A 23936-nucleotide genomic window follows, 5' to 3' on the forward strand; every position below is an offset into this window, starting at 1 on the left:
AGACTCTGATCTAGTGAACTAGGTTTGCTTCCACACTCCTGCATTCTTACTGGGTGACCTTGGGCTAGTCACAGTTCTCTCAGAACTCTCTCAGCTCCACCTACCTCACAAGGTGTCCGTTGTGAGGAGAGTTAGGGAAAGGAGTTTGTAAGCCACCTTGAGGCTCCTTACAGGAGAGAAAGGTAGGGTATACATCCAAATTCCTCCTCCTCTTCTTCTAAACCACTTATAGTTTGAGGCTGTAATTCATCATTTGGGGAAAGGAGGCAGCACTTTCAAGCAAAGTCAGGTCAGGATTCTTTTGCATGCATTTTCTGCACGCGTGGATGAAAACAATTATTTTGACGGTCCACACACGGACTCAAGCTACCTTGCAGCAGATGTCAAGAACTTTGTTCTTGACCTTCTACACAAGTATCCCTTTCCTGCTGAAAGCAGAGAGCTGGATGCACCATTCAGACTTCTCAAACTCAGTATTGGGAAATAAGGCATCATAAATAACTGGGGATACACTCCGGGAAATCTATTTCCCTTTATGCCACTCAACGGCTGGGTGCCAGAGTCAGTTTTCCAAACTACATGACTCTCGTGCTGAAAAAAAAGGTGGCTCTGATTTCTCTCCCTCTTCATTTTCTGCAGTTGTGTCTGCGGAGAGTGAAATGCAGACTTGACAGAAAAGAGCCAATGGGAAGTTCTATACCAGGAATTTTACAAAGTCTGTGTGGCCAAGCGGAGTTGTGATCTGACACTGCAGGCTGTGTGATCAACTGGACTCCCCACATCTGTTGTCCTAATACCTAGAGACACTTGACGACAATTATATCTGAGGGACTAGGCCGGAGTGCGAAGGCGTCCATTTTTGCTATCGATACTTCTGCCCCATTCACAGGTGAAGTGGTGATGGTGGTTGAATGGCCAATTTTAACCTCAAAAACGGTGTGTGGGTGAGAAATGTTGGAACTCTCTTCCTTCTCCTATGCCAGGGGTCTGCAACCTGCAGCTCTCCAGATGTTCATGGACTACAATTCCCACCAGCCCCTGCCAGCATGGCCAATTGGCTTGTGCTGCAGCTGTTGCTGACCCCAGGTTAAACATAATGTCAGTATGGCTGCCCTGACTTGTAGGATGTAGCCCTACACGTGTATGGGTAATTTTTAGCCAGTTGGCCATGCTGGCAGGGGCTGATGGGATTTGTAGTCCATGAACATCTGGAGAGCCACAGGTTGCAGACCCCTATGCCCTAGAAACCTATTGCTTTAGGCACTTTTCTCCCATTCTAATTAATTTCTTGGATGAAAAGAGCCTGAAGTGACAGAAATCAGCAGTGTATGATTCTGCCTAGGGGACAAGGGCACCCTTGTCCCCCTCGCTGCCCCACTCTTCTGGTCACTTGCAAGTGCAAAAATCGGCCCCCACGTGACCACAGGAGGAAGTTCTTGTTGTCTCATTGTTTCTCGTGGTGCTCTCACTCACCAAAGCAGGACTTCCTGCTGCCTCCAAGCACCCTCAACTCCACCCTGGACTCCCCCCTCTCTTCAGAAGAGACTGGGAACCCAGCCAGCAGGGGGTGTTGGGCGGGGAGGTGGGCATTCTCCTAGATCCTGCCCAATGTCCCCATGATGCATTACATGGGCAGGGCTGAGGGCAGTGAGGAGGTGGAGCCCTGGGGGGCACTCAGGGGCGGAGCTAGGGTGGTGGGGGGGGAAGAGCCTGGGGGGCGTCCTGGAGACAATTTGTCTCCGGGCGCCATTTGCCCCTGGTACGCTTCTGGAAATCAGTAACATCAAGAAGGGGGGGTCTCAGCTCTCTCAGGTATCTTTCATTGTAAAACAAACAAGGAAGGGATTGCTTGGCAGACATGTGAACAAACAAATTCCTGAAAAATTTGGGGGGGCAGAGCTGGGGAAGGTGGGATTCAGGGAACGAAGGGGCCCTCAACAGGATATAATGCCATAGAACCATGGTGGCGAACAGCAGGGGCTGATGGGAATTGTAGTCCATAACATTTGGAGTACCAAAGGTTCGCCACCACTGCCATAGAACCTGCCCTCAGAAGTAGCCATTGTCTCTGGGGCAGTGACGAAGGGAGGGGAAACTGTGCCTGGAGTATAAGCTGCCGGCGGCCCGCCCCCTCCCGCCCCCGCTCCTGACACACCCCCAGCCACGCCCCGACACGTGATGGCAATGGTGGCACCCGGTATAAGCCGCCCCGAACGTCCCCATTGCCACTACCTGCCTGCTCTGGGGAACTGGACCTCACCTGTAATTTCGAAATATTTGCAAACCCCACCTGAAGGCAGGTAAATTTACTCCCAATTGACCTTGACCTATAGATAAAACTGTATGGATCTCAGTCTGCTTCATATGTTATCTTTTGCCTGAAAAAGTTTGTTATCATGAGGCTATACCTATAGCAGGGGAACACAAATAGCTGTATTATAGTAAGTTTCAGTTCCTACCCATACATGTGTAGGGCTATATCCATAGTAGGCATGTATAAGAGAGCTGACTTATATGGTTTCCCTACTCAGTGAGAACTATTCTCTAAGGGAAAGACAAGTCAGGGCAGCCATACTGACATTCTGTTTAAGCTGGGGTCAGCAACAGCTACGGCACAAGCTAATTAAATTCTGGGCGCTAGGTTGTCCTCTGCGAGTGGGTGAAGGTAACGATAATTCTTCCTACCCTCATCAGCCGCCCCACACTTATAATGTAGGGAACATGCAAAATGAATGGCTTCTTTAAGTCAATAATTTCTGGGCTTCACTAAGCTGGTGACCATTTGCGATTTGGCTCAGAGGAAGCCACCGCTGCTTGGCAACCAAATCTGTGAATTTCTCCTTAGGTGCTGAGAAGATTCCAAGGGGAGAATGGAACAGAGAGAGACAGAGAAGTCAAGGCTAAAAAACGGAGCAGGGAAAGTTTCCCTCCATCACAAGACCACTGAACCCTGCACTTCTTCAGATGTCTCGAGGTTGGCTTCCGTGCGTTTAATGCCTTTTTTTTTGTCTCGCCATAGTCTGCCTAAGCAATTACTTCAGGTGTCCTCCCGGCATACACACACACACACACACACACATATACCAGGGCGCAGAGTGAAGTTTAAAGCGAGCACAGGCTTTTCGAGGAACAGAAAATCGCTCTGGCGTTTGAAGCAAGAAATATTCAATTTGTGGTACAAAACCGACAATCCCTCACACGCGCCACCACAGTGATCAGCCAAGCGACCTTTCTTCTCCATAGAAGGGCCTGTACATCGGAGAGGGTAATGGAAAGATAACCTTTCTTCTCGCCCTCCACCACAGATGACCCCGCTGCGGCAGGGGTGGAACGAACCCGAGCGAGGACGTGCGGCAGAGCGTGCTCTCAGCCTGCTGCAGGCATAATTGGAGAGCTTAGGATGTTAAGACCCGGCCGGGGAGCTATCGGTTTGCAGACTCCTCCTCACCCTGAACACCATATAGAAAGGTGAAAGGGCTCTCTTACCCCCTTGCCTTCATTCCTCATCATATGGTTGCCAACTGCCAGTTCTCCTGCAGTGACAACTGATCTTCCGCCAACAGATCAGTTCTCCTTGACGAAATGGTGGCTTTAGAGGGTGGATTTTATCACATCGCATCCCCACTGAGCCATCCCCTCCCTTAAACCCTGCCTTCCCAGGGGTCCCATGCTCAAATCTCCAGTTATTTGAAGTCTATGAAATTATGCATGGGGTAGAAAATGTTGACAGAGAGAAATTTTTCTCTCTTTCTCACAATACTAGAACCAGGGGGCATCCGTTGAAAATGCTGGGGGGGAAGAATTAGGACTAATAAAAGGAAACACTTCTTCACGCAACGTGTGATTGGTGTTTGGAATATGCTGCCACAGGAGGTGGTGATGGCCACTAACCTGGATAGCTTTAAAAGGGGCTTGGACAGATTTATGGAGGAGAAGTCGATTTATGGCTACCAATCTTGATCCTCTTTGATATGAGATTGCAAATTCCTTAGCAGACCAGGTGCTCAGGAGCAACAGCTGCAGAAGGCCATTGCTTTCACATCCTGCATGTGAGCTCCCAATGGCACCTGGTGGGCCACTGCGAGTAGCAGTGAGCTGGACTAGATGGACTCTGGTCTGATCCAGCTGGCTTGTTCTTATGTTCTTATTTCTCTGCCTGTAGTTGGCAACCCTAAAAACTTACAGAATGGGGGGGGGGGGAGGAATATATCTCCCTTCTCAATACAATATGCCAGGATTTGAGAAGCAGAGAGATTGAGGGTAGGTGGTGGGCTTCTGTTTCCCACATAGGAGTTTGATGTCTCCAGAGGCATAGCTAGGGAAAATGGAGCCCGGTGCAAAATCTGAGTTTTGCTCCCCCCCATGTATGTTTGTGCTTTTTAGTGTTTTTTTCAGTTTTAAGCCTGCAGGGGGTGCAGTTCTCTGGCTAAGAGCATCAAAATTTCAGGGTATCTTTAGGAGACTATCCTGATGATACCAGCCAGGTTTGGTGAAGTTTGGCTCAGGGGGTCCAAAGTTATGGACTCTCAAAGGTGTAGCCCCCAATCTCCTATTAGCTCCCATTGGAAACAATGGGGGATGGGGGCACCTCCTTTGGGAGTCCATAACTTTGGACCCCCCTGAGCCACACCTCACCTAATTTGGGCGGTATCATCAGAAGAGTTCCCCAAAACTCCCTGAAATTTTGGTGCTGCTAGCCTAAAAACTGCACCCCCTGCAGGCCAAAAACTGAAAAATACAAAAAAATACAAAAAACAAACTTGAAATTTTTGCTGTCCCCAGGCGCGCGCCCAGTGCAACATGCACCCCCTGGCTCCCTTGTATCTACGCCTCTGGATGTCTCTGTCCCTTTCACATGCACACAGACACCACATGGCTTTAAAGTTTTAATTTGGGGTACGCAGAAAAGGAAGTCTGTGTCAACACTTGTGCAGCTAGCATGGTTCTGAGTCATAAGGTGCAGATTAGAAATTCAATTGTATGTCTAGTGGAAGTTTGAGAAGACCTCAGAATACTGGCAGAGACCCCAGGACACCTAAGACAAGTCCCCGTATCTCCAATGGAAGGACTTTTAGCTTCATCCTATTAAATTCAGCCCATGTGGTTCAGGGTCAAATGATGCTGTACAGCAGGGGTGTCAAACTCGCGGCCCTCCAGATGATCATGAACTACAATTCCCATCAGTCCCTCCCAACATGAGCATTGACTATACTGGCAAGGGCTGATGGGAATTGTAGTTTATGAACATGTACAGTAATAATGACTTGCCATCCAGTCACCACTGACTTATGGCGAATCTGGCAGGTTTTCAAGATAAGAGATGAGAAGAGGTGATTTGCCATTGCCTGCCTCTGAACAGCAGCCCTGGACTTCCGTGATAGTCTATCATCCAAGTGCTAGATAGGACCAATCCTGGTCAGCTTCCAAGCTCTAACAAGCATGGGCTAGTCTAGGATGTTCAGGCCACCTCATGGTCTACAAAAGAAGGCAAAAATTCCCTCAGGGTCACTGGCCCATCCAAATTGATCTCAAAGATGGCAATGGTTTGGCCATGGAGAGTTATTTCATGGATAGCAATTCTAGGCAGGTTCTAACTTTGACAAAGCCAGTGTTCCGGGACTAATAGGCCCCTTTGTGGGAGAAGAGAGGGAAAGAACATTTACAGAAAGGATTTCTGATTAGCTCGGTCTCTCCCCCCTGTTCCCGACCAAACAAGATACCCCCCAACAGAAGGTTTGTTTAATTTTCTAGTGGAAACTGTGTCCTGTTTCAAACACTGAGGAGAAAAGTTTACAAAAGGGGCCCTTAAAACAACACCGGGGTAATAAAGCTGTCCGTCTCCTTCGGGAGCACGAACAAGTACAGGCTGTCCTGGAACGTGACAAACGATGTAAATATCTCCAGTTGATCTCCCAGCTCTGCCGCCCAAGCAGCTCAGGAATGAAACCACAAACCACCACTCAATCACCACATGGCTCACTGGCCCTTCGAAGGTAGTGCAAGTTGCCCCTAGGTTGGGACTGAGCCCCCTGGGGGAGGGCGGTATAAAAGTGAAACAAATAAATAAATAAATAAGAGAACTCCACTGAGCCAGTCGGACGACACAACAGGGTAGACTCTCCTCTCCTGATAGACCACACAGCCTTCTTGCCTATCCCTAAGGAAGATATTGCTCCTGCTCTACAAATCCTATTGTTCATGCAGTGTGGGGGTTCTCCTGTCTTCGTGACTTTGTAATTTTTCCACACGGCATACGGTTTGATTATGATTATTTGCTGCTGTATCATTGACTCCTTATTTGTTCTCTGCATCATTTACATTGCAATACCAGTCTCAATGGAAGCGTAACCTACCTATTTTCGAAACTGAGATTGACTGTAGTGCGCTTACCCAGTTCTGGATGGTCATGTTTGCCTACAAATCCTACCAGCTGCAGGATGGGGCCGGGGAATCAGAGAACGGGAAACAAAGTGAGCTACTTAGGAGACCAGGTTAACATGTGTACTTTTAGTACCCGGCTGACTAGTGAGGGGACGGGTGGGGGGGGGGGGGGCAGACTGAATTTAAAGAAAGCAAAAACAAAAGGCCAATGGAAAATTATATGGTTTTGTGAAACTGTGCAACAAAAGGAACGCTCATTTTTGTGGGGTCTTAAAACAGAATGGACCTCAGAGGGCTTAAGAAACAACAATGATCTACTGATGGAAAATAAAGTGTATGAGATTTTTGCTCAGAATGAAATCTGTTCTGCATTCTTTTCTCCATGAACACATGCTTAGGCAGGAGTGGGGGGCGAGGGGAGGGTCACCTAGGGATTTGGGGGAACTGAGCATTTCTTGTTTAAATCTCACAAACGCACGCAGATTCTTCGCATGGACCTTCCAGGCCTCTCTCCACTTAAGTGGTTTGGGCCCCAGCTCGAAGACATAAACTAAAAAACAAAACACCAAACTGCTATTCTAGAACCTCAGCTGTAGTGGATCACGCCATAGTGTCACCGTAACCTATGGTGACCAGACGTCCCGCTTTTGGCAGGACAGTCCCGCCTTAAAACAATTTGTCCCACGTCCCGCGGGTTTTTTGAACCGTCCCGATTTTTGCACTGCCTTCTGGGGCGCGCATGAAAGGCATGCAGTGTAAGGAATGTCCCTGTCACACTATGCTCACTTTCAGCATGACCAGAGGTTCTCCTGGGGCTTTCCCAAGAAGAAGAAGAAGAAGAAGAAGAAGAGGAGGAGGAGGAGGAGGAGGAGGAGGAGGAGGAGGAGGAGGAGGAGGAGGAGGAGGAGGAGGAGGAGGAGGAGGAGGAGGAGGAGGAGGAGGAGGAGGAGGAGGAGGAGGAGGAGGAGGAGGAGAAGAGTTTGGATTTATACCCCATTTTTCTCTCCTGTAAGGAGACTCAAGATGGCTTACAAGCTCCTTTCTCTTCCTCTCCTCACAACAGACTTCTTGTGAGGTAGGAGGGACTGAAGAATTCTGAGAGAACTGTGACAAGCCCAAGGTCACCCAGCAGGAATGTAGGAGTGTGGAAACACATCTGGTTCACCAGATAAGCCTCTGCCACTCAAATGGAGAAGTGGGGAATCAAACCCAGTTCTCCAGATTAGAATCCGCTTGCTCTTCACCACTACACCACGCTGGCTCTCATTAATCCTCAAGGTGAAAAGAAACCTTCCTTTTCACAGGTTAAAGAGGAACTGTGGGTGGCTGAAGCCACTTCAAGGGTGTGTGTGTGTGGCAGAGCTAAGCACATTCCAAATGGCTTGGAGCAGTTAGCTTGAAAGAGACTTCTTTCAACCGACTTTGGGATAGAAATGGCTTGAAAGAGACTTCTCCCATTTTTCAGGCTGAACTGTACTGTGACAGTCCAATGTGGCATAGCAGGGAATGGGGAGGGGAGGGGGAAAGGGGAGGAGTTTAAGGTCCTGGTGCGACTGGTATTCCCAGCCCTTTCCGCACACGCCCCTGAAAATGTGCAAACATTAGCACGTTTTCAAACCCCCATTTGTCCACACTCACCCTACTGAAAACGCTTCCTGCCTGCTGTTGTGTGGTTGTTCCAGTTTTTTTTTTTTTACAGATCTGAAGATTCAATGCTACTGGGCTTCAAGGCCTCGTGCTGCTATTCTCAAGGGATTGTGTCTACGTAGCTATGTGGACATGACTCCCCCCTCCCCCGATTTAAAAAACATGATGGAAAAGCAGCACAAGATTGCCGGTGGAGCTCACAAAATGGCACCAACGAGGAAGTCCGGGCACTGCAAAGCGGCATCGGAAACACTTTAAAGAGATCCACCCAGCAAGTGAAAACGGTTCCACAAAAGAGATGCTTCCAGAACACCGTTTTCAGAAAGGGATCATGTGGGAACAGCACCCAAATAAAAAGTTTTGAGGCAGGAAATAAAACGTTTTTGGGCTAAGGAAGTGTACGGAGGAAATGTTTTATTTCCTGCCTCAAAACTTTTCATTTGGTTTGTGTAGAAAGGGTCCCCCTGAACTTTTGAGAAGCGGAAATGAGGGGAAATGGGGAGGACAGATTTGGGGTGTAGACACCATCCCGGCCCATTCATGCATCATGTTTTGCTGCTGCTGCCGCGACAGGGCTGAATATCTGCACTCCTTTTTGGAAGAAGCCCGTCACAAAACAGTCTGCAGCAACTGCCCTACTATCGTACCACTAAAAATAGCAACTGCTGCGTTTCCCACTTAACACTATTTGACACTGCAGACACCACCGACTTTGGGATACATATTCAAGGAAACTGTCATACTGAGTCGTACCAATAGCCCATCTTGCACAGGGCTGTCGATTGCTACTGGCATTTGCTTGGCGAGCACTTCAGCTGATGTCTTTCTTAGCCCCGCTATCTGACACTCTCCAGAGGGAAGTACACATTATGAGATACACAGGGCTGCCGCAGGAAACATCAGCGCGGTATCCTCGGTTTCCCCCTTCTTAATGTGTACCTCCTCTTGTCCAGGTGTCGTTGGGCTAAGCGTTCGCCTGCTCTGATTCCTTCCCTTAGCAGATGGTCAACAGCACAGAATTTGGGCGGGGAAATTCTCTATCTAAGATTCTCGAGCAGCAGAGCGAGGGAAAAGTTTCGTGCGTTGCCGCTGCTCAGAGATGACAGCGCTGGCTGAGATGGCTTAATGGTTTGATTCATGACGAGACAACTGCTTATGCATTCCGGTGAAGGAGCTGTATTAGCAGGTCACAGCAAAACAAAAGAAAGTCTTGCCGCACGTTAAAGACTAATACATTTGCAATAAGTGATTCGGATGGTTTTTATTACTATAGGTAACACACACAACTCTTGCGGACTGGCAAATCTGTGCAGTGGGGCCAGCCATGTTTCAGGGGATTGCAGACCTGGGGGAAACTCCAGGTTTGCAGAAGAAAATTTTACTTAAGAAAATTCTTAATTTGGGGGGGGGGGGGATCTTTGAGGATGAGGCAATTAATTGTTACCCTAAAGAGGCAAACATCAGCTCCAGGATGAGAAAAAGGTAAGGGAAGCAGGTTTGAACTTTCTTCTCCTTGCAGTATGATGCACGTAACTATTATTTAAAGAAAAAAACCCCAATGAGAATGCCATTCTTTTCTGATTTGGCCCTCAGAATGAGAGGCACAGGAGTGAGGTGAGGGTCTCTAGTCCACCCTCTTGTGCTTTTGAAAAAAAAAACCCAAACAAAATAAAATATTTGGGTTCTTTGTGGAAGTCTGAAATAAATGGGCATTATTATCACCTGCCCATTAAGAGGTGCTGGGCTGCAGCTAGTTCTTGGGTCCATCCCTAACTTCTCCGACTCTCTAGTAATGACAGGCTGATAGACTTTCACACTCACTGGCCCATTATACATGGAACACTTACTTAGGGCCTCTTAGCTGCACAATGGGGCTGTAGTGGGGTCTCCTTGTATGCGAGGAGGAAGCCCACAGCCCGCAGTGCAGCTTTTCTGCTGAACTCTGCTGGGCCTCTGGTTCTCCCAGTCCTGCTAACTCTGCACATCAACCCCCTCAAAGGCACAGATCTCATCACATCCAGGAGTCTCAACACTAGTGCTGATATTCTCCTCTTCCCTTCCCTCCACCACATTCTTTATCTCTGTCCCTCTGTTTCTCCCTGGCTTCCACAAGAGAAGAGAAGAGAAGAGAAGAGAGAAACTTGTTTTTAAACAGTCTTGTCTGAAATAAATGTTTTAAAGCCCTCCCAATCATCAAGGAAGGCGTTAAGTCGAGCGGGGGAGGTGAGGTGGAGCCAAAAAGTTGCCCTGCTTATACTGTTTCTTGCAAAAGCCTTCTCTGTTGTTGTTATATCAAGATATTGATCTCTCAGTATGTGCACTTAAAGAAACAGGAAGGAGCTGGCAGCGTTGGGGGGACGGGGGACACACAAGGGAGAAGGTGTGCAAAGCAACCCAAGGGAGTGTGAAGGCTGGCAGTGGACGAAGAGAAGATGTCCAGGGCAAAACTGTGCTCACTGGCAAATCTGCCCACTCTGGCAGGGAAGCAAATTAAAAGTCATGCTAAAAGTGGTGTCACTTGCCACAGAGAGAATGGAGAGTGAAAGTGGGGCTTGAGAAAACATATTCGTATGAGAAATCTTGCTGCAAAGGACACTCACCCCCACCGCGCAGCAAGCACACTGTGCATAATCGTCCAGCAAATAATGCACTTTCAACCCTCTTTCAATGTGCACCTGAGATAGTCTGCAAGTGAATTTGGCTGGTTCACACAGTAAAATTAAGTTGCCAAGTGCCTTGAAAGTGGATTATTCCACGTGTGTGGAAGTGCTCAAAAAGCAATCGAAGGAAAAGCCGCCAAAGGGAGAGAGACAGAATCTGCATGTGCACCCCCCATATCCTTGGTTTTACTGCTGTAAATACAGAAGGGAGAGTGGCTGGTGCAGGTGGAATTGAGGCCACTATCCTATCACTGCAATGGCTGCAATTATCGCCTCATAGCCCAGCCTGAGGTCCCTTCTGCACATGCAGAATAATGCACATTCAATCCACTTTCAGTGGCCCTTTCCCCACTTACTGTTTGCTACGCGCTACTGCCCCCAAATAGCGTGTGGTCCAGTGCTCCCCACAAGTCTGGGCGGCGACAACGCAGCCGCCCCGACTATGCGCTTCAACGTCCCTTCAGCGCGCGTCATTTCTGACGCTGGAAGAAATGGCACCTTCTGACTGCCCCGCGCAGAGCGTGGGGCAGTGGGGAACGTGACCCCGCGCCAGAAATCGCTCACGCTGGGAGTGGCGCGCAGGAAATCGTAAGTGGGGAAAGGCCCACAATTGCTTGAAAGTGGATTTTGCTCTTCCGCACAGTAAAATCCTGCTTCAAAGTGGATTGAAAGTGCATTATTCTGCTCGTGCGGAAGGGCCTGAGTGTATGTACAAAGTGCTGTAAAATCGCAGCTGACTTATGGCAACCCTGTGGGGTATTCAAAGCGAGAGACTGACAGAGGTGGTTTGCCATTGCCTTCCTCTGCACAACAACCCTGGCGTTCCTTGGCGGTCTACCAAACCAATTGCTAGCTGGGGCTGACCTGGCTTAGTTTCTGAGATCTGACGAGATCAGGCTAGCCTGGACCATCCAGGTCAGGGCCCAGCTTGAGTACCTGCCATTCATCAGAGGAAGCTTTGAATCGTTTTGTCCCAGTTCTAAGGAGCTGCCTGCTGTGCTAACTTCACATCCACACAACATCAACAGCTGCTGTTTACAAAAACGCGGTCTGTCTTGGCATCAGGGTCTATGGCTGTTTTTGGCTGGTTCTTTTTTCCAGCAAGTTACAGGCGACTTATGGCAACTCCATAGGGTTTTCAAGACAAGAGGGTTTGGCATTGCGTGCTTCCGTGTAACCACCCTGGTATGCCTCGGCAGCGGCCCCTCCAAATACTAACCAGGGTTGGCCCTGCATAGCTTCCAAGATCTGATGCGTTCGGGCTAGCCCTCACTAGGGAAACGTACAAGCCCTACAAATGATCCAGCAAAAATAACCACAATTAGGTGGCTCAAGAACTTCAGAGGTGGGATCCAGCAGGTTCTCACAGGTTCCCGAGAGTAGGTTACTAATTATATGTGTGTGCCGAGAAGGGGTTACTAATTGGTGATTTTGCCACGTGGTTTTTGTCTTAGTTACGCCCTTCCTCCGCTCCTCAGCTGTAGCGCGCAGAACTTGAAGCAGTCTAGCAGGAGGTGCACCGGCGTGCGTGGGAGCCTGCGCCTGCGTGCATTCGTTTCCCGCCCAAGGACCGGCGCAGCGGCTGCGGCCTTGCCACAGCCCCTCCCAGGAATGCCCCACCCCCGGAATGCCCAGCCACACCCCCGTTGTGCCCCGCCCAGCCCCATTGGCGCTACGCCACTGTTTGAATCCCACCACCACGGGAACCTGTTACTAAAATTTTTGGATCCCACCACTGAAGAACTTGTTTCAACTTCAGACCAACACAGGCTGTTTTGGATGCTCCCTACAGCTATACCAGACTCTTGGTTGTAATACCAAAAAAGACTCTGAAAACTATTCTCCGCAGAGACTTCAAGTTCTCCCTCTGAAAAAAAAAATGCAACTCTTCTGGAAGTCGGAGCCAGCAATATGTCAGCAACAGCTTGAGAGATTGCTCCAGGAAGAACACTCTAACCAATAATAAATAAAAAGGGAACAATTTAATATAAGCAGAGAGCTTTTGGGAAGCGGAGGCTCCTCGCGTTCGCCTCGCTGGGGTTTTCCATCCCGCAGGTGAAAGGCAGAAAGCATTACGCGAGGAAACATAATGAAAAATCCCTCCAGACAGAGAGGAGCAGCTCTGCCCTGTCTCCCGCCCCTCACCGAAGCATCTCCACTGACTCAGAAACAAGTTTAATGAGGAGGCCACTATCTGTGAATTCCGTTCTCCTTTTGTTTCCCTCTACAGGTTTTTATCAACGCAAAGCGTCCCAATTCCTTTTCTTCAGGCTGGCATTAAGCTATTAAATGCACCATTTCACCCTGCTTCTCTTTTGCTAAATGTCAGCCTTCAAACGGAGGGGGGGGGGAGTCGCACCTGCCTCCCCCGTTCCACCACCTCGTCGGTGCGAGCGAGCCCTGGCTGCCGTGGCCCCTGGCCCCAAGCCCCCCAGGACAGCCCAGCCGTGCCTCCAGGGGCCGGGAAGGAAATAATTTCCACACTAAATTTTAATCCTTGCCACCTCATTGCGCTCCTAATTCACCGCTGATTTTGGGGTTGAGCCTCTCTGTGGCTGCCACTTATTCCCCTGGCCTCGCGTCTTTAAAGCTTCGCTGCTCTTCTCTGAATGTTGCATAGGCAGGAGAGTTCGGTGTCAAACTCGCGGCCCTCCAGATGTTATGGACTACAGTTCCCATCATCCCCTGCCAGCACCATGCTGGCAGGGGATGATGGGAATTGTAGTCCATAACATCTGGAGGGCCGCGAGTTTGACACCTGTGATCTACATCCTTATTTATCTCTGTTATTCGTTGCCCTGAATTTTACTACATCAGGACAGAGATGCCCATTGTACTGTGGAAGGCTTTCATGGCCAGAATCACTGGGGTGCTGTGTAGTTTCCGGGCTGCATGGCCGTGTTCTATCAGCGTTCTCTCCTGACGTTTCGCCTGCATCTGTGGCTGGCATCTTTAGAGGATCTCTGAAGATGCCAGCCACAGATGCAGGTGAAACATCAGGAGAGAAGGCTGCTAGAACACGGCCATACAGCCTGGAAACTACACAGCACCCCAGAGATGCCCATAGTCCCCAAGCTGCAAGAACCCAGATTCAAATCCCCACTCTTCCATGGAGAACCGTCACACACTTAGCCTAACCTACCTCGCAGAGTTGTTGTAAGAATGAAATGGAGGGGAGCAGAACAATGTAAGCTGCTCTGAGTTTCCATTGGGGGGGGGGGACAACAGGGTATGAATGAAGGAAATAAACAAACATATGCTTTCCAAGCCATTGTTCTAGGAAGTCCAACATATTCTTTTCAAGTCACTGTGCTTGAAAAACTTCTGGTTGGGTCATAACTAGGGTTGCCAACCTGCAGGTGGGACCTGGATGTCTCCTGGTCTTCAGATCACATAAGCAGTTCCACTGGAGGAATTGGCAGACTCAGAGAGTGAACTCTAACGGCATCACTTCCCTACCGAGCTTCCTCCCCTCCCCAAACTCGGATCTCCTCAGGCTCCGCCCCCATCTCCCGGACTTTCCCAAACTGGCGTTAGCAACACCAGTCCTACACCATGCTTAAACTGAGGGCATAGCCAGAAGACCCACATTTCTGTTCCAGCACAGTAGATTCATGGAGTCCAGAAGTGTGGGGCACCCACTTCCCCTGCTCTAGGAGTTTCCTTTAGTCTTCACAACCTGCCAGAGCAGGCTGAGTAAATATGCAGGGGTTGCTCTTTTACAAATGAGGAGCAGGGTGAAATGCAGCATTTTCCCAGACTCCTTTCAACAGCTGCGCAGCAGGCAGAGATTCAACAGACCAGGCATGGAGAGGGGTAGCAGAGAACAGGGTCGTCAAACTGGTTGAAAAGTTGCCAGAGTTCACTGGAATCTTTCTCTTCACCCAACTGAGTGCTAAAGTGTTCAGCTAGGTGCAAAGGAAGTCAGCCACTGTTTGACCCCCCCCCCCAACCATCTCTTTTTTAGCAAAATGCCCAGGTGGGCCAGCCAGTAAACATGCATCAGTAAGCGCATCCATTTTTATTTCGTTCTGAAGCTGAATATGTATGACTGACATAGAGACCTGTTTAGTGTGAAAGCTTGCGGATTTACTAAATGACAGAATGGCCCAATAAACGGTGACTGTTGACGACAGTCCTGAGTCTAACCCCACAGTCTTTTAGACCTTTCTCTAATCTAGTGCCACCTGCTGGTAATGAGAAAGCATGTCGCAAAGGTAAATCTTTTCTCGCATAGCAGCAATCTCTGTTAGTTTTTTTTCTCTTTCGTTGCACACACATGCGATAAAAAAAATATTGGTAAAATAAATGCACCCTTACCTGAAATCCCAAAAGTATGATCCCCAGGAAAAGCTGAGATTGGTTCTGCAAAGAAACAGACACATGGCATTTAAGTATTGACGAAGGCTTTCACGGCCGGATTCAACTGGTTGTGGTGGGTTTTCCGGGCTGTGTGGCCGTGATCTGGTAGATCTTGTTCCTAACGTTTCGCCTGCATCTGTGGCTGGCATCTTCAGAGGATGCCACAGATACAGGCAAAACGTTAGGAACAAGATCTACCAGACCACGGCCACAGAGCCCCGAAAACCCACAACCACCAGTTTGACCTCTAGGTTCTTTGTTGGCCCTCCAGGGTAAACTGGTTGGCCACTGTGTGAGACAGAATGCTGGACTAGATAGATTACTGGTCTGGTCCAAACAGGATTCTCTTACATTCTTATGCTCTTCTCAATAACATTATTGTGAGTATCTCTGTGATAAGTGTCAATATTCAGACCCTTAAGAGACTGGATGTCAAAATCAGTAACAAAAAATTACAGCATCCCCTTATAGAAAGTAAAGCTGGTAAAGGAACAAACTGAGAAGCGAACAGGTCCCAATATCTTTTGTGCAGGAGCTCATTTGCCTAAGTAATGCAGTTGATTGAACGATAGATTTGGACACTGAGAGCTGGGTTCAAATTCCTGTTCAGTCATGATGCTCTCTGGGTGACCCTGGAGGAATTTACTGCCTCACACTAATCTTCTTGTCAAGGCAAAATGGAATAACCTTAAGTATGTCATCACAAATTCTTTGGAAATAAGGTGGGATGGAAACAATGTCAAATAAAACTTAATATACAGAAAACCGAATGCCATAGGAATGAACAGCTTGTCGTTCTCAAATAGCGTGGAAAGTTCACCAGTAATGATCTTGGTCTAGTATTTCATCACTTCTTTAGTGGTCCAACTGGTGAGGTGAATACATGCAATACCACCTTAATTCAGTATCTCCTACCCGGCATCGACTTCAACACCGTGTCCTATTTCAGTCAACTTGTTTTAAGAAGAAAAAAGGATTCAAAGTGTAGCTTCAGAAGAAGAACAGGATTTTGAAAATGCATGATTTTTTTTTTTGAAACTGGATATGTTTACCACAGAATAAAGCCTAGAGAAGTGTCTGGCTGGGGGTGGGGGAGAATACGACGAGAGTTTTCCCTCATATCTGAAAGGTTTCCCTAAAGAAGTGTGTTTAGGGGAGTGATAACATTTTCAGGTTCTTAGCCCGAACGAAATGCAGGAAACAGAGGGTCAGGATGGAAATGCTTTCGAAAGGCAAGAATCGTTGGGAACACATGGCAGAGAATTCTTTCTGGAAAGCTGTTAAACACGAGGCTGACAAGACTGTTTTCCGAATAGTGTTTTTTTTCCCTCCTTCAGCCACTTGATGTACATGGACACAGTGTTTCCCATACCACTGCAGGAGTTTAAAATTTTATTGCATACCGAGAAAGGTTGAATTGTAAAGATAAGACCTGATGGCCAAAGAAAGAATGTACTCAAGGGGTTATGTGCCTGGATAGAGAGTTTATATATGTATATGTGTGTGTATAAAATATACAAAACAGTTCAACTAAAGTTCAAACTGTACGGGTCCATCCTGTAGCGGCAAACCAAAACATCTGTGCTTAAAAACCAATTGTGGTTAGACCGCAGAACCACTTGTTCCGTCTGCCTGATCCGTGGCTACTGACATCTGTAAGACATAGGCCTGTAGGAATTCTCTCCTCTCTTTAACCCGTATTTAATTCACAATCTGATGAGCTTTCAAAGTGATACCGCTTGAAAGTCACAATAGGCTACTTTGCCCTGGTCACCAGAAGATCGCACCCAGAGCTGGGATCCAACCAGTTCTCACCACTTCTCTGGAAGTGGTTACTAATTTTTTCTAAGTGCCAAGAAGGGGTTACTAAAGCAGCCTCCCTGCCCAATAGGGACTGGAGGTGCGTGTGTGTGGCGGCGCCACTGTTTGAATCCCACCACCATTGGAACCTGTTATTAAAATTTTTGGATCCCACCACTGATCACACCCCAGCAGAAGGAAAAGGGAATGCAAGGACAGCATTCATCCAGGCCACTGAGGAAAGAATTTGTACTTATATATCACTTTTCTCAACCACAAAGAGTCTCAAAGTGGCTTACAATCGCCTTCCCTGCCTCTCCCCACAACAGACAGCTTGTGAGGTAGGGTGGGGCTGAGCGAGTTCTGCAAGAACTGTGACTAGCTCAAGGTCACCTAGCAGGCTTCATGTGGAGGAGTGAGAAGAAGAAGAAGAAGAGTTTGGATTTATATCCCCCCTTTCTCTCCTGTAGGAGACTCAAAGGGGCTTACAATCTCCTTGCCCTTCCCCCCTCACAACAAACACCCTGTGAGGTAGGTGGGGCTGAGAGAGCTCTGAGAAGCTGTGACTAGCCCAAGATCACCCAGCTGGTGTGTGTGGGAGTGTACAGGCTAATCTGAATTCCCCAGATAAGCCTCCACAGCTCAGGCGGTAGAGCTGGGAATCAAACCCGGTTCCTCCAGATTAGATACACAAGCTCTTAACCTCCTACGCCACTGCTGCTCCTACAAACCTGATGCTCCAGATTAGAGTTCACTGCTCTTAACCACTCCACCACGCTAGGTAGCTCTCTCTAGACCAGTACTGATTTTTGAGGACATTCTGAACATCCTAAAACTGCTAAGAGTATTTGCTGCTGACTGCATAAGAGTCACTTTGTCACATAAGAGTCACAAATTTGCTCCTGACTGCCTAATCAACCAATGGCGCTATGCCATTTTCTTTTTCTTGGATGGCCTACTATGTTTTTACGAGCTGTCTTGCAGCAACGCATTCATCCTGTAAAGCTTTTTCCCAGCATACGACAATAGCAATAATGGCGAAAGCTTCACCGGCTGAATTTCTGAAGATTGTTGAACTGCTGAAGGCACAAGGGGAAAACAGGCTGAAATTTCTACGTGCCGCTAGTATCCAGACACTGTTCAAAAGCAATGCCCCTGTGCCCATTCCTGCTACATCCCAGCTTAAGGGAACCTACCACGTGATCCTTGATCCTTCAGCCAAGATCTTTTTGGTTCTCCTCCTGGCAGCTATCAGTATTTAATCCCTTTTGCCCCTCTCCCATATATTTCCATAGAGTTGTGTGGGTTGACTGAACAATCGGTTTTCCTGCAACTTCCTTCATCTACAAGTCCCTGGTTATCCTCCCATCTGCTTCACCCTGTGGGTTTCCACCATTCCAAGGAGCCCTGACTGAAGTAACCCCTAGAACACAGACAGATGATTTCCTGGTTCCTTTGAAGAAATAATCTGTTGCACACAACTGGATCAGAAAAAACCACACCCCGGTGCATCTTGCTGGTTTCCCTTCCTGGGAAAGGAAAGGCCCTATCTGATTATTTCCAGATTTATGCCCGGGATTGAAGCCGATGGCATTTCGAATGGGTGTACTAGGAAAACAGGCACCCTGCCTCAGAAAGCCAGTGGAAGCTTTGTCAGAGAGAGAGAGAGAGAGAGAGAGAGAGAGAGAGAGAGAGAGAGAATAATAAAAATGCAGTGAGATATTAGATCCTTTCCGCAATTTGCAAAGGAATCTGATTACTCCTCTAGATTACAATTTTAAAGCAGGAGCTGGCTCCTCCAAGTCAGTTTCCTTTCAGACTCCTGACAGCGATGGAGGCACAGAATAGAGATTCTCACGTGGAATTTCACATCCTAAATGATTCATCTTTGTCGCTCAGTTCCTTTCCCCCCAGTCTGTCATGAATTATCTTCCTTAGAAAATCTCCTAAAGAGAGGGTTCCACCTATACAGCTCGTAACTGAAAAGGGACTACGCTGCAGCATCCTATTGAAATGTGCTCCCCCCTCCCCCCTCCCGGTAACTTGGGTGTGATCCAATTCCACTCAAGTCACTGACGATGGTAATTAGGTATGGCATAATAAAGCAATTCTCCTAGAGATGGAGAGGGGAAGTCAATGCCCTTTGACAAGTGCCTGGTCGAAGCAGCAGTAGGGCAGACAGACGCTTACCTGCGCCTTCAAAACCAAATGCTGCCATGATGTAGAATCCCGATGCCTTCTAAAGCGGACCCAATCCACTGAGCCAGGGGGATATAGCTGACCCATTGTTGAGACTTGTAGCCGAGAGAACTTTGGAAGCTGGCTTGAAATCCTCACCCAGCTACAGAAGGCCATTGCTTTCACATCCTGCATGTGAGCTCCCAAAGGCACCTGGTGGGCCACTGCGAGTAGCAGAGTGCTGGACTAGATGGACTCTGGTCTGATCCAGCAGGCTAGTTCTTATGTTCTTAAACTTAACTGGGCTGGTCCTGAGGGTGTCTATTACTTTTCAGAGTAACCTCATGAGGTTGTTGCAAGGATAAAAATGGGTAACTGGGTAGGTGGAAGGGGGCGAAGACAATTATGTGATAAATGAACGAAATGTATATTCTTTGATCAACCTCACATGGAAAAAACACAGTAGACGGATCCGACAGGAAAATGGCGTGGGGGAAAAAAATGACTATCCTCATGACAAAAAATACTCCGGTTTTTATTAAAAAAATATTTCATGGTTTTTGCAATAAACTTTCCTATCTGGTTTATGTCTCAGCACTGAAGCTGATGAATTTCACGGCAGGAATCTGTTTTGTTATTGTTAATAATGCTCCAGGACTTCTCCCCTGATTATTTCTTATTAATAAACGTCTCGCATTGATTTGATCAGCCCCACCAAGCATGTAATGCTACCTGACAGCTGGTTTCTTGTCTCAAATGTTTTCTCCCTTGCACAACTTGGCCAGGTTCTTTTCTCAGAGGTTTTCCGCTGGCAACCCCCTTACCTATCACTCCTGCCATCCCCTGTCATCGCAGAGGCAGACGTTATTCTCCCAAAGCATCTGACGGTAAAACTGTGAATACCCCAAGGCTGTTCCCGTGATGCTCGTTTTCCTTGACTTCCTCCAGGAGGAAAGAGCGGGCCAAGCCATTTCCCCAAACTTACTGCAAGTGAGCCAGGGGCTCTCTCTATTTCTTTCTGCTCTTCGCTCTGTTTTATATCAAGGTATCCCCCATATTGAGGGGCCCGCCGTTCCTCCTTTTGGGGGAAGGTTTTAAATGTGGGTTTTTTGACGCCTCTCATTTGACTGTTTTAACCCCTGTTTATATGGAGTTTTAATAAGTTTTTATGGTTTATTAATTGGATGGAGCTTAGTTTATTTGTTTCCTATGTTTTGTATGATTTGCTCCTTTATTTAGTATTGTGTGAATTTTATGTTGTACACCGCCCAGAGCCCTTCAGGGATGGGGCGGTATAGAAATTTAAGAAATAAATAAATAAATAAAAAACCAACTCCCATAAAGGAGAGAAAAATGTAAGCCAGGTAGCACCTTAAAGAATGCTTGCCAACCTCCAGGTGGGGCCTGGAGATCTGGAATTCCAATCAATCCCCAGATGACAGAGATGAGTTTGCTGGCAGCAAGAGGCTCTTTTGAAGGGTGGACTCTATGACTCTGTGAAGCGCGGATCAGGCCACATGGACCACAAGCCTCATGATGAAGAAAACTATGCAGGGATGACCAACACACGTGAGCGTGAACAGCAGTCGTGACTGAGATACGATGCCAAGCAGCTGTCGCACTGAACAGCGGCCACGCAGTAGAAACCGGCATCTGTTTGACATGAAGTCGGCCTCAGACCTCAAACACGCATACAAACTTCTGCACAGCAGAAATGACCTGATGTTTCTCATCTAGATCAATGCCTGCACGTGCCAGGTGGGCTAATGCGCTCCATAGCAAACCCTCAATGTAGGCCTTTATCACTTGCTTCCCCCCATTACAGGCAAACAAATAGGTTTTGTTTCCTAGAATAAAAGAGAAAGACAGAAATGCTATAGATTAGATATGTGTTTACATACCCATACAGTTCTCCAGGGAACTATCGGTGCCCATTCGGACATCATCGATGGCAATCTCTCCTGAATGTCCTTCGCCTATATTTCCCTCAAACACAATCTAGGAGCAAACAAGAACAGCGGGTGTTAACGATTTCAGTCCCCAAACAGCCCTTGCGTCCTTCAGAGGAAGGCGGTGATAGCAAAAGGAAGGGATCGTCATTATTCAGGTATCTCTTTCAAAGCAGCCACAGAAACCGCATCCCCAGAGAAACGTCTGAAATCTTTCCCACAAAACTCCTGAAAACCGAAGTCACCCGATCATTCATCAGCAGCTTAATGTTAGTGTCCCCCTCCCCTTGCCCCATTCAAGCTACTCACGCTGAAGGAAAGGTAACACTACATGTTGGCCATGATCCAGCACTCCGTGTTGTACTCGGAAGCAGTGGAAAATCAAAGCTGGCAGTCTGTCAGGAAGAACTTCCTGACAGAGCATTTCCTCAGTGGAACAGGCTTCCTCAGGAGATGGAAGGCTCTCTTTGGGGCAGAGGTGGGATCCAGCAGGTTCTCACCAGCTCCCGAGAGTGGGTTACTAATTATTTGTGTGTGCCGAGAGGGGGTTACTAATTGGGTCTGCTTTTCCGTTAGGAATTCCATTAGGTCCAAAAATCATAAAGTCCTGTTGTTTCCTATGTGGCTGGTTAGCGAAGGTAGAAAACGGGATAATCCTCCCTGTTGGGCTGTTTTAAAAACATGTTTTAGAAATATGGTAAAGTTCCTTGTTTCAGGAAAGTATCCTTTTGATTTCTAGAAACAAAGTTAAGTGTTTGAAAGTATTAAGTATTTGACAGGCAGTCAATTCGAGGAGAAGTAGTTGTTTCTGTTGGCAGTAGACGATAGGACTTGCTATAATGAGTTTAAATTATGGACAGAAAGATACCAGCTGGAAATTAGGAACTTTTTTTTTACAGTAAGAGTTTTTTACAGTAACAGAGAAATTATTAATGCCCCGCCCCCAGAATGCCCAGCCATGCCCCCATCATGCCCCACCCAGTCCCATTGGTGCTACGCCACTGTTTGAATTCCACCACCATGGGAATCTGTTACTAAAATTTTTGGATCCCACCACTGCCTTGGAGGGTTTTTAAGCAGAGGCGAGCTGGCCACCCGACAGCAAGGGTGGCCTTGCTGTGAACTTCAGCAGGTCATGAGAAGGAAGGCAGGAAGGGATGAGTCAGTGCTTGATCGCTGCGGGCCTTTCTTACATGCCCCAAATAATGCCAATTTGCTTGCTACTTTGGGGTCAGAAAGGATCTATTTTTTCCCCCTTCCTCTGGGCATAGAGAATGTTATGAATTTCCCTTGTGGCACAGACTCAACAACCTTCCCGCTCTGAGTCTCTATGTCTGCAACTGCACCAGGGTTCACCCCTCCCCCCCTCAGAATATATGGGGCAAAGCTGATCTGGCAAGACAAACTTTGCATCAACCTGCCGACGTTATCGTTGGCCACAAAATGCAAGGTGTCACCCCTAACCCCACATGTTCGCTTGGTTCTGAAGAGCCAGCAAAACGCACGTAAACTTTCAATACGAAATGACGAGCGATCAAGGCAAAAAAATGCACATTTGCCATCAGACACAATTTTAACCTTTGGGGGATTCTCAGCGTCACCTTCCGAGGTCATGCAGGGATGTCACAAGACAACGGAGGCTTTCCACTGAGTTTTGGGCAGCTGATGGGGCTTATCTGTTAAATAAACATTACAAGCATCCTGCTCCCTCTAGGACAGTGGTTCTCAACCTGTGGGTCGGGACCCCTTTGGGGGTCGAACGACCCTTTCACAGGGGTCGCCTAAGACTCTCTGCATCCGTGTTCTCCATCTGTAAAATGGATAAATGTTAGGGTTGGGGGGTCACCACAACATGAGGAACTGCATTAAAGGGTCGTGGCATTAGGGAGGTTGAGAACCACTGCTCTAGGACACTGGGCCGGGTTGCCCAACTGTAGCAGCTGTTATCCTGAGATAGAATAACACACAAAGGGCTCTGAACACAAAGGGCCCTTTATTCAGCCCTGGATGACTGAGCAAGAACTCCTAGGGCAAGAAATCTCTCTCCTGGGCCCTGGACTATCCCTAACAATTTTAAATGATCCCTGAGAAGCAAGGTTGGTCACAGTCTATTCTAGACCTACCCAGATTCTCTTTTGCCCCTCTTTAACGGAGCAAGGAAAGCACACCCTCGTGTTCAAAATGCATCTGGCATGATGTGTGCTACAAAACCTGTATCCATTCGCTTCTCTTCCCTCCTCTCAAAGAACTGCAAGTTTCCCCAAGAAGGAGGGGTGGATGATTACAGATAGACCCTGAATGAGCCATTCATCCCTCCTTCTTAGGGAATCATGCAGTTCTTTGAGGGGCGGGAAGATAAGGAGAAACCATCGGGGAAAGGTTTTGCAGTACAAGTCATGCCAGATGCATTTTGAGCATCAGGAGAGCTTCACTTACTCAGTTAAAGAAGAGCAATCCTGTGGATATCAGTATCTGGGATTGCAATATGACTGCGGATGTGTTTGGAAACCACCACCCCCCTTATCAATCTACATTGGACTTTCTGAGTTCCAAGTTCAAACTGGGAGCGAAATTTTTCACACTCACACCCAAGATGAAGGAAGCCCTCTAGCTTTTTTTTACCCCTTCTCCCAAATAAAATTATCTAGTTAATGTCTCCCCCACAAAAACCTCTTGTTTCCAAGATGGGCTTGGTGTTTGTCCCTTATAAAGCTGTGTCTCCTTGTCAGACTACCTGATAAGCCTTCGACAATACCTGCTAATCGTTTTCGAAAATGGGAGGGGGAAATATTTGCCACGGCAGAAGCTTTAGGAATACAAAAAAGGCAACAGATGAACAAAGACCCACATCTATGTATAAAATAGGCAAATTCTGAACAACAAAATACAGTGTTGCTTAGTTTCTATAGCAACATGAGAAACACAATGAAGGAGAAGAAGAAAAAAGCCCTGCTCTACT

General features: G+C 47.6%; 1 protein-coding gene across 1 annotated transcript in view; it reads right to left on the bottom strand.

Moving 5' to 3' along the window:
* NRP2 (neuropilin 2) overlaps positions 1-23936 on the bottom strand; it is a 254183-nt gene that overhangs the window by 42120 nt on the left and 188127 nt on the right. Inside the window, exons 13-14 of the mRNA XM_048484452.1 lie at positions 20930-21026; positions 15009-15053 (exon numbers count right to left, since the gene is read on the bottom strand). Of these exons, the coding sequence (XP_048340409.1) occupies positions 15009-15053; positions 20930-21026 (142 nt within the window). The remainder of the gene's footprint in view (positions 1-15008; positions 15054-20929; positions 21027-23936) is intronic.

Source organism: Sphaerodactylus townsendi, linkage group LG02 (assembly GCF_021028975.2).
Source record: "Sphaerodactylus townsendi isolate TG3544 linkage group LG02, MPM_Stown_v2.3, whole genome shotgun sequence".
Classification (NCBI taxonomy): Eukaryota; Metazoa; Chordata; class Lepidosauria; order Squamata; family Sphaerodactylidae; genus Sphaerodactylus; species Sphaerodactylus townsendi.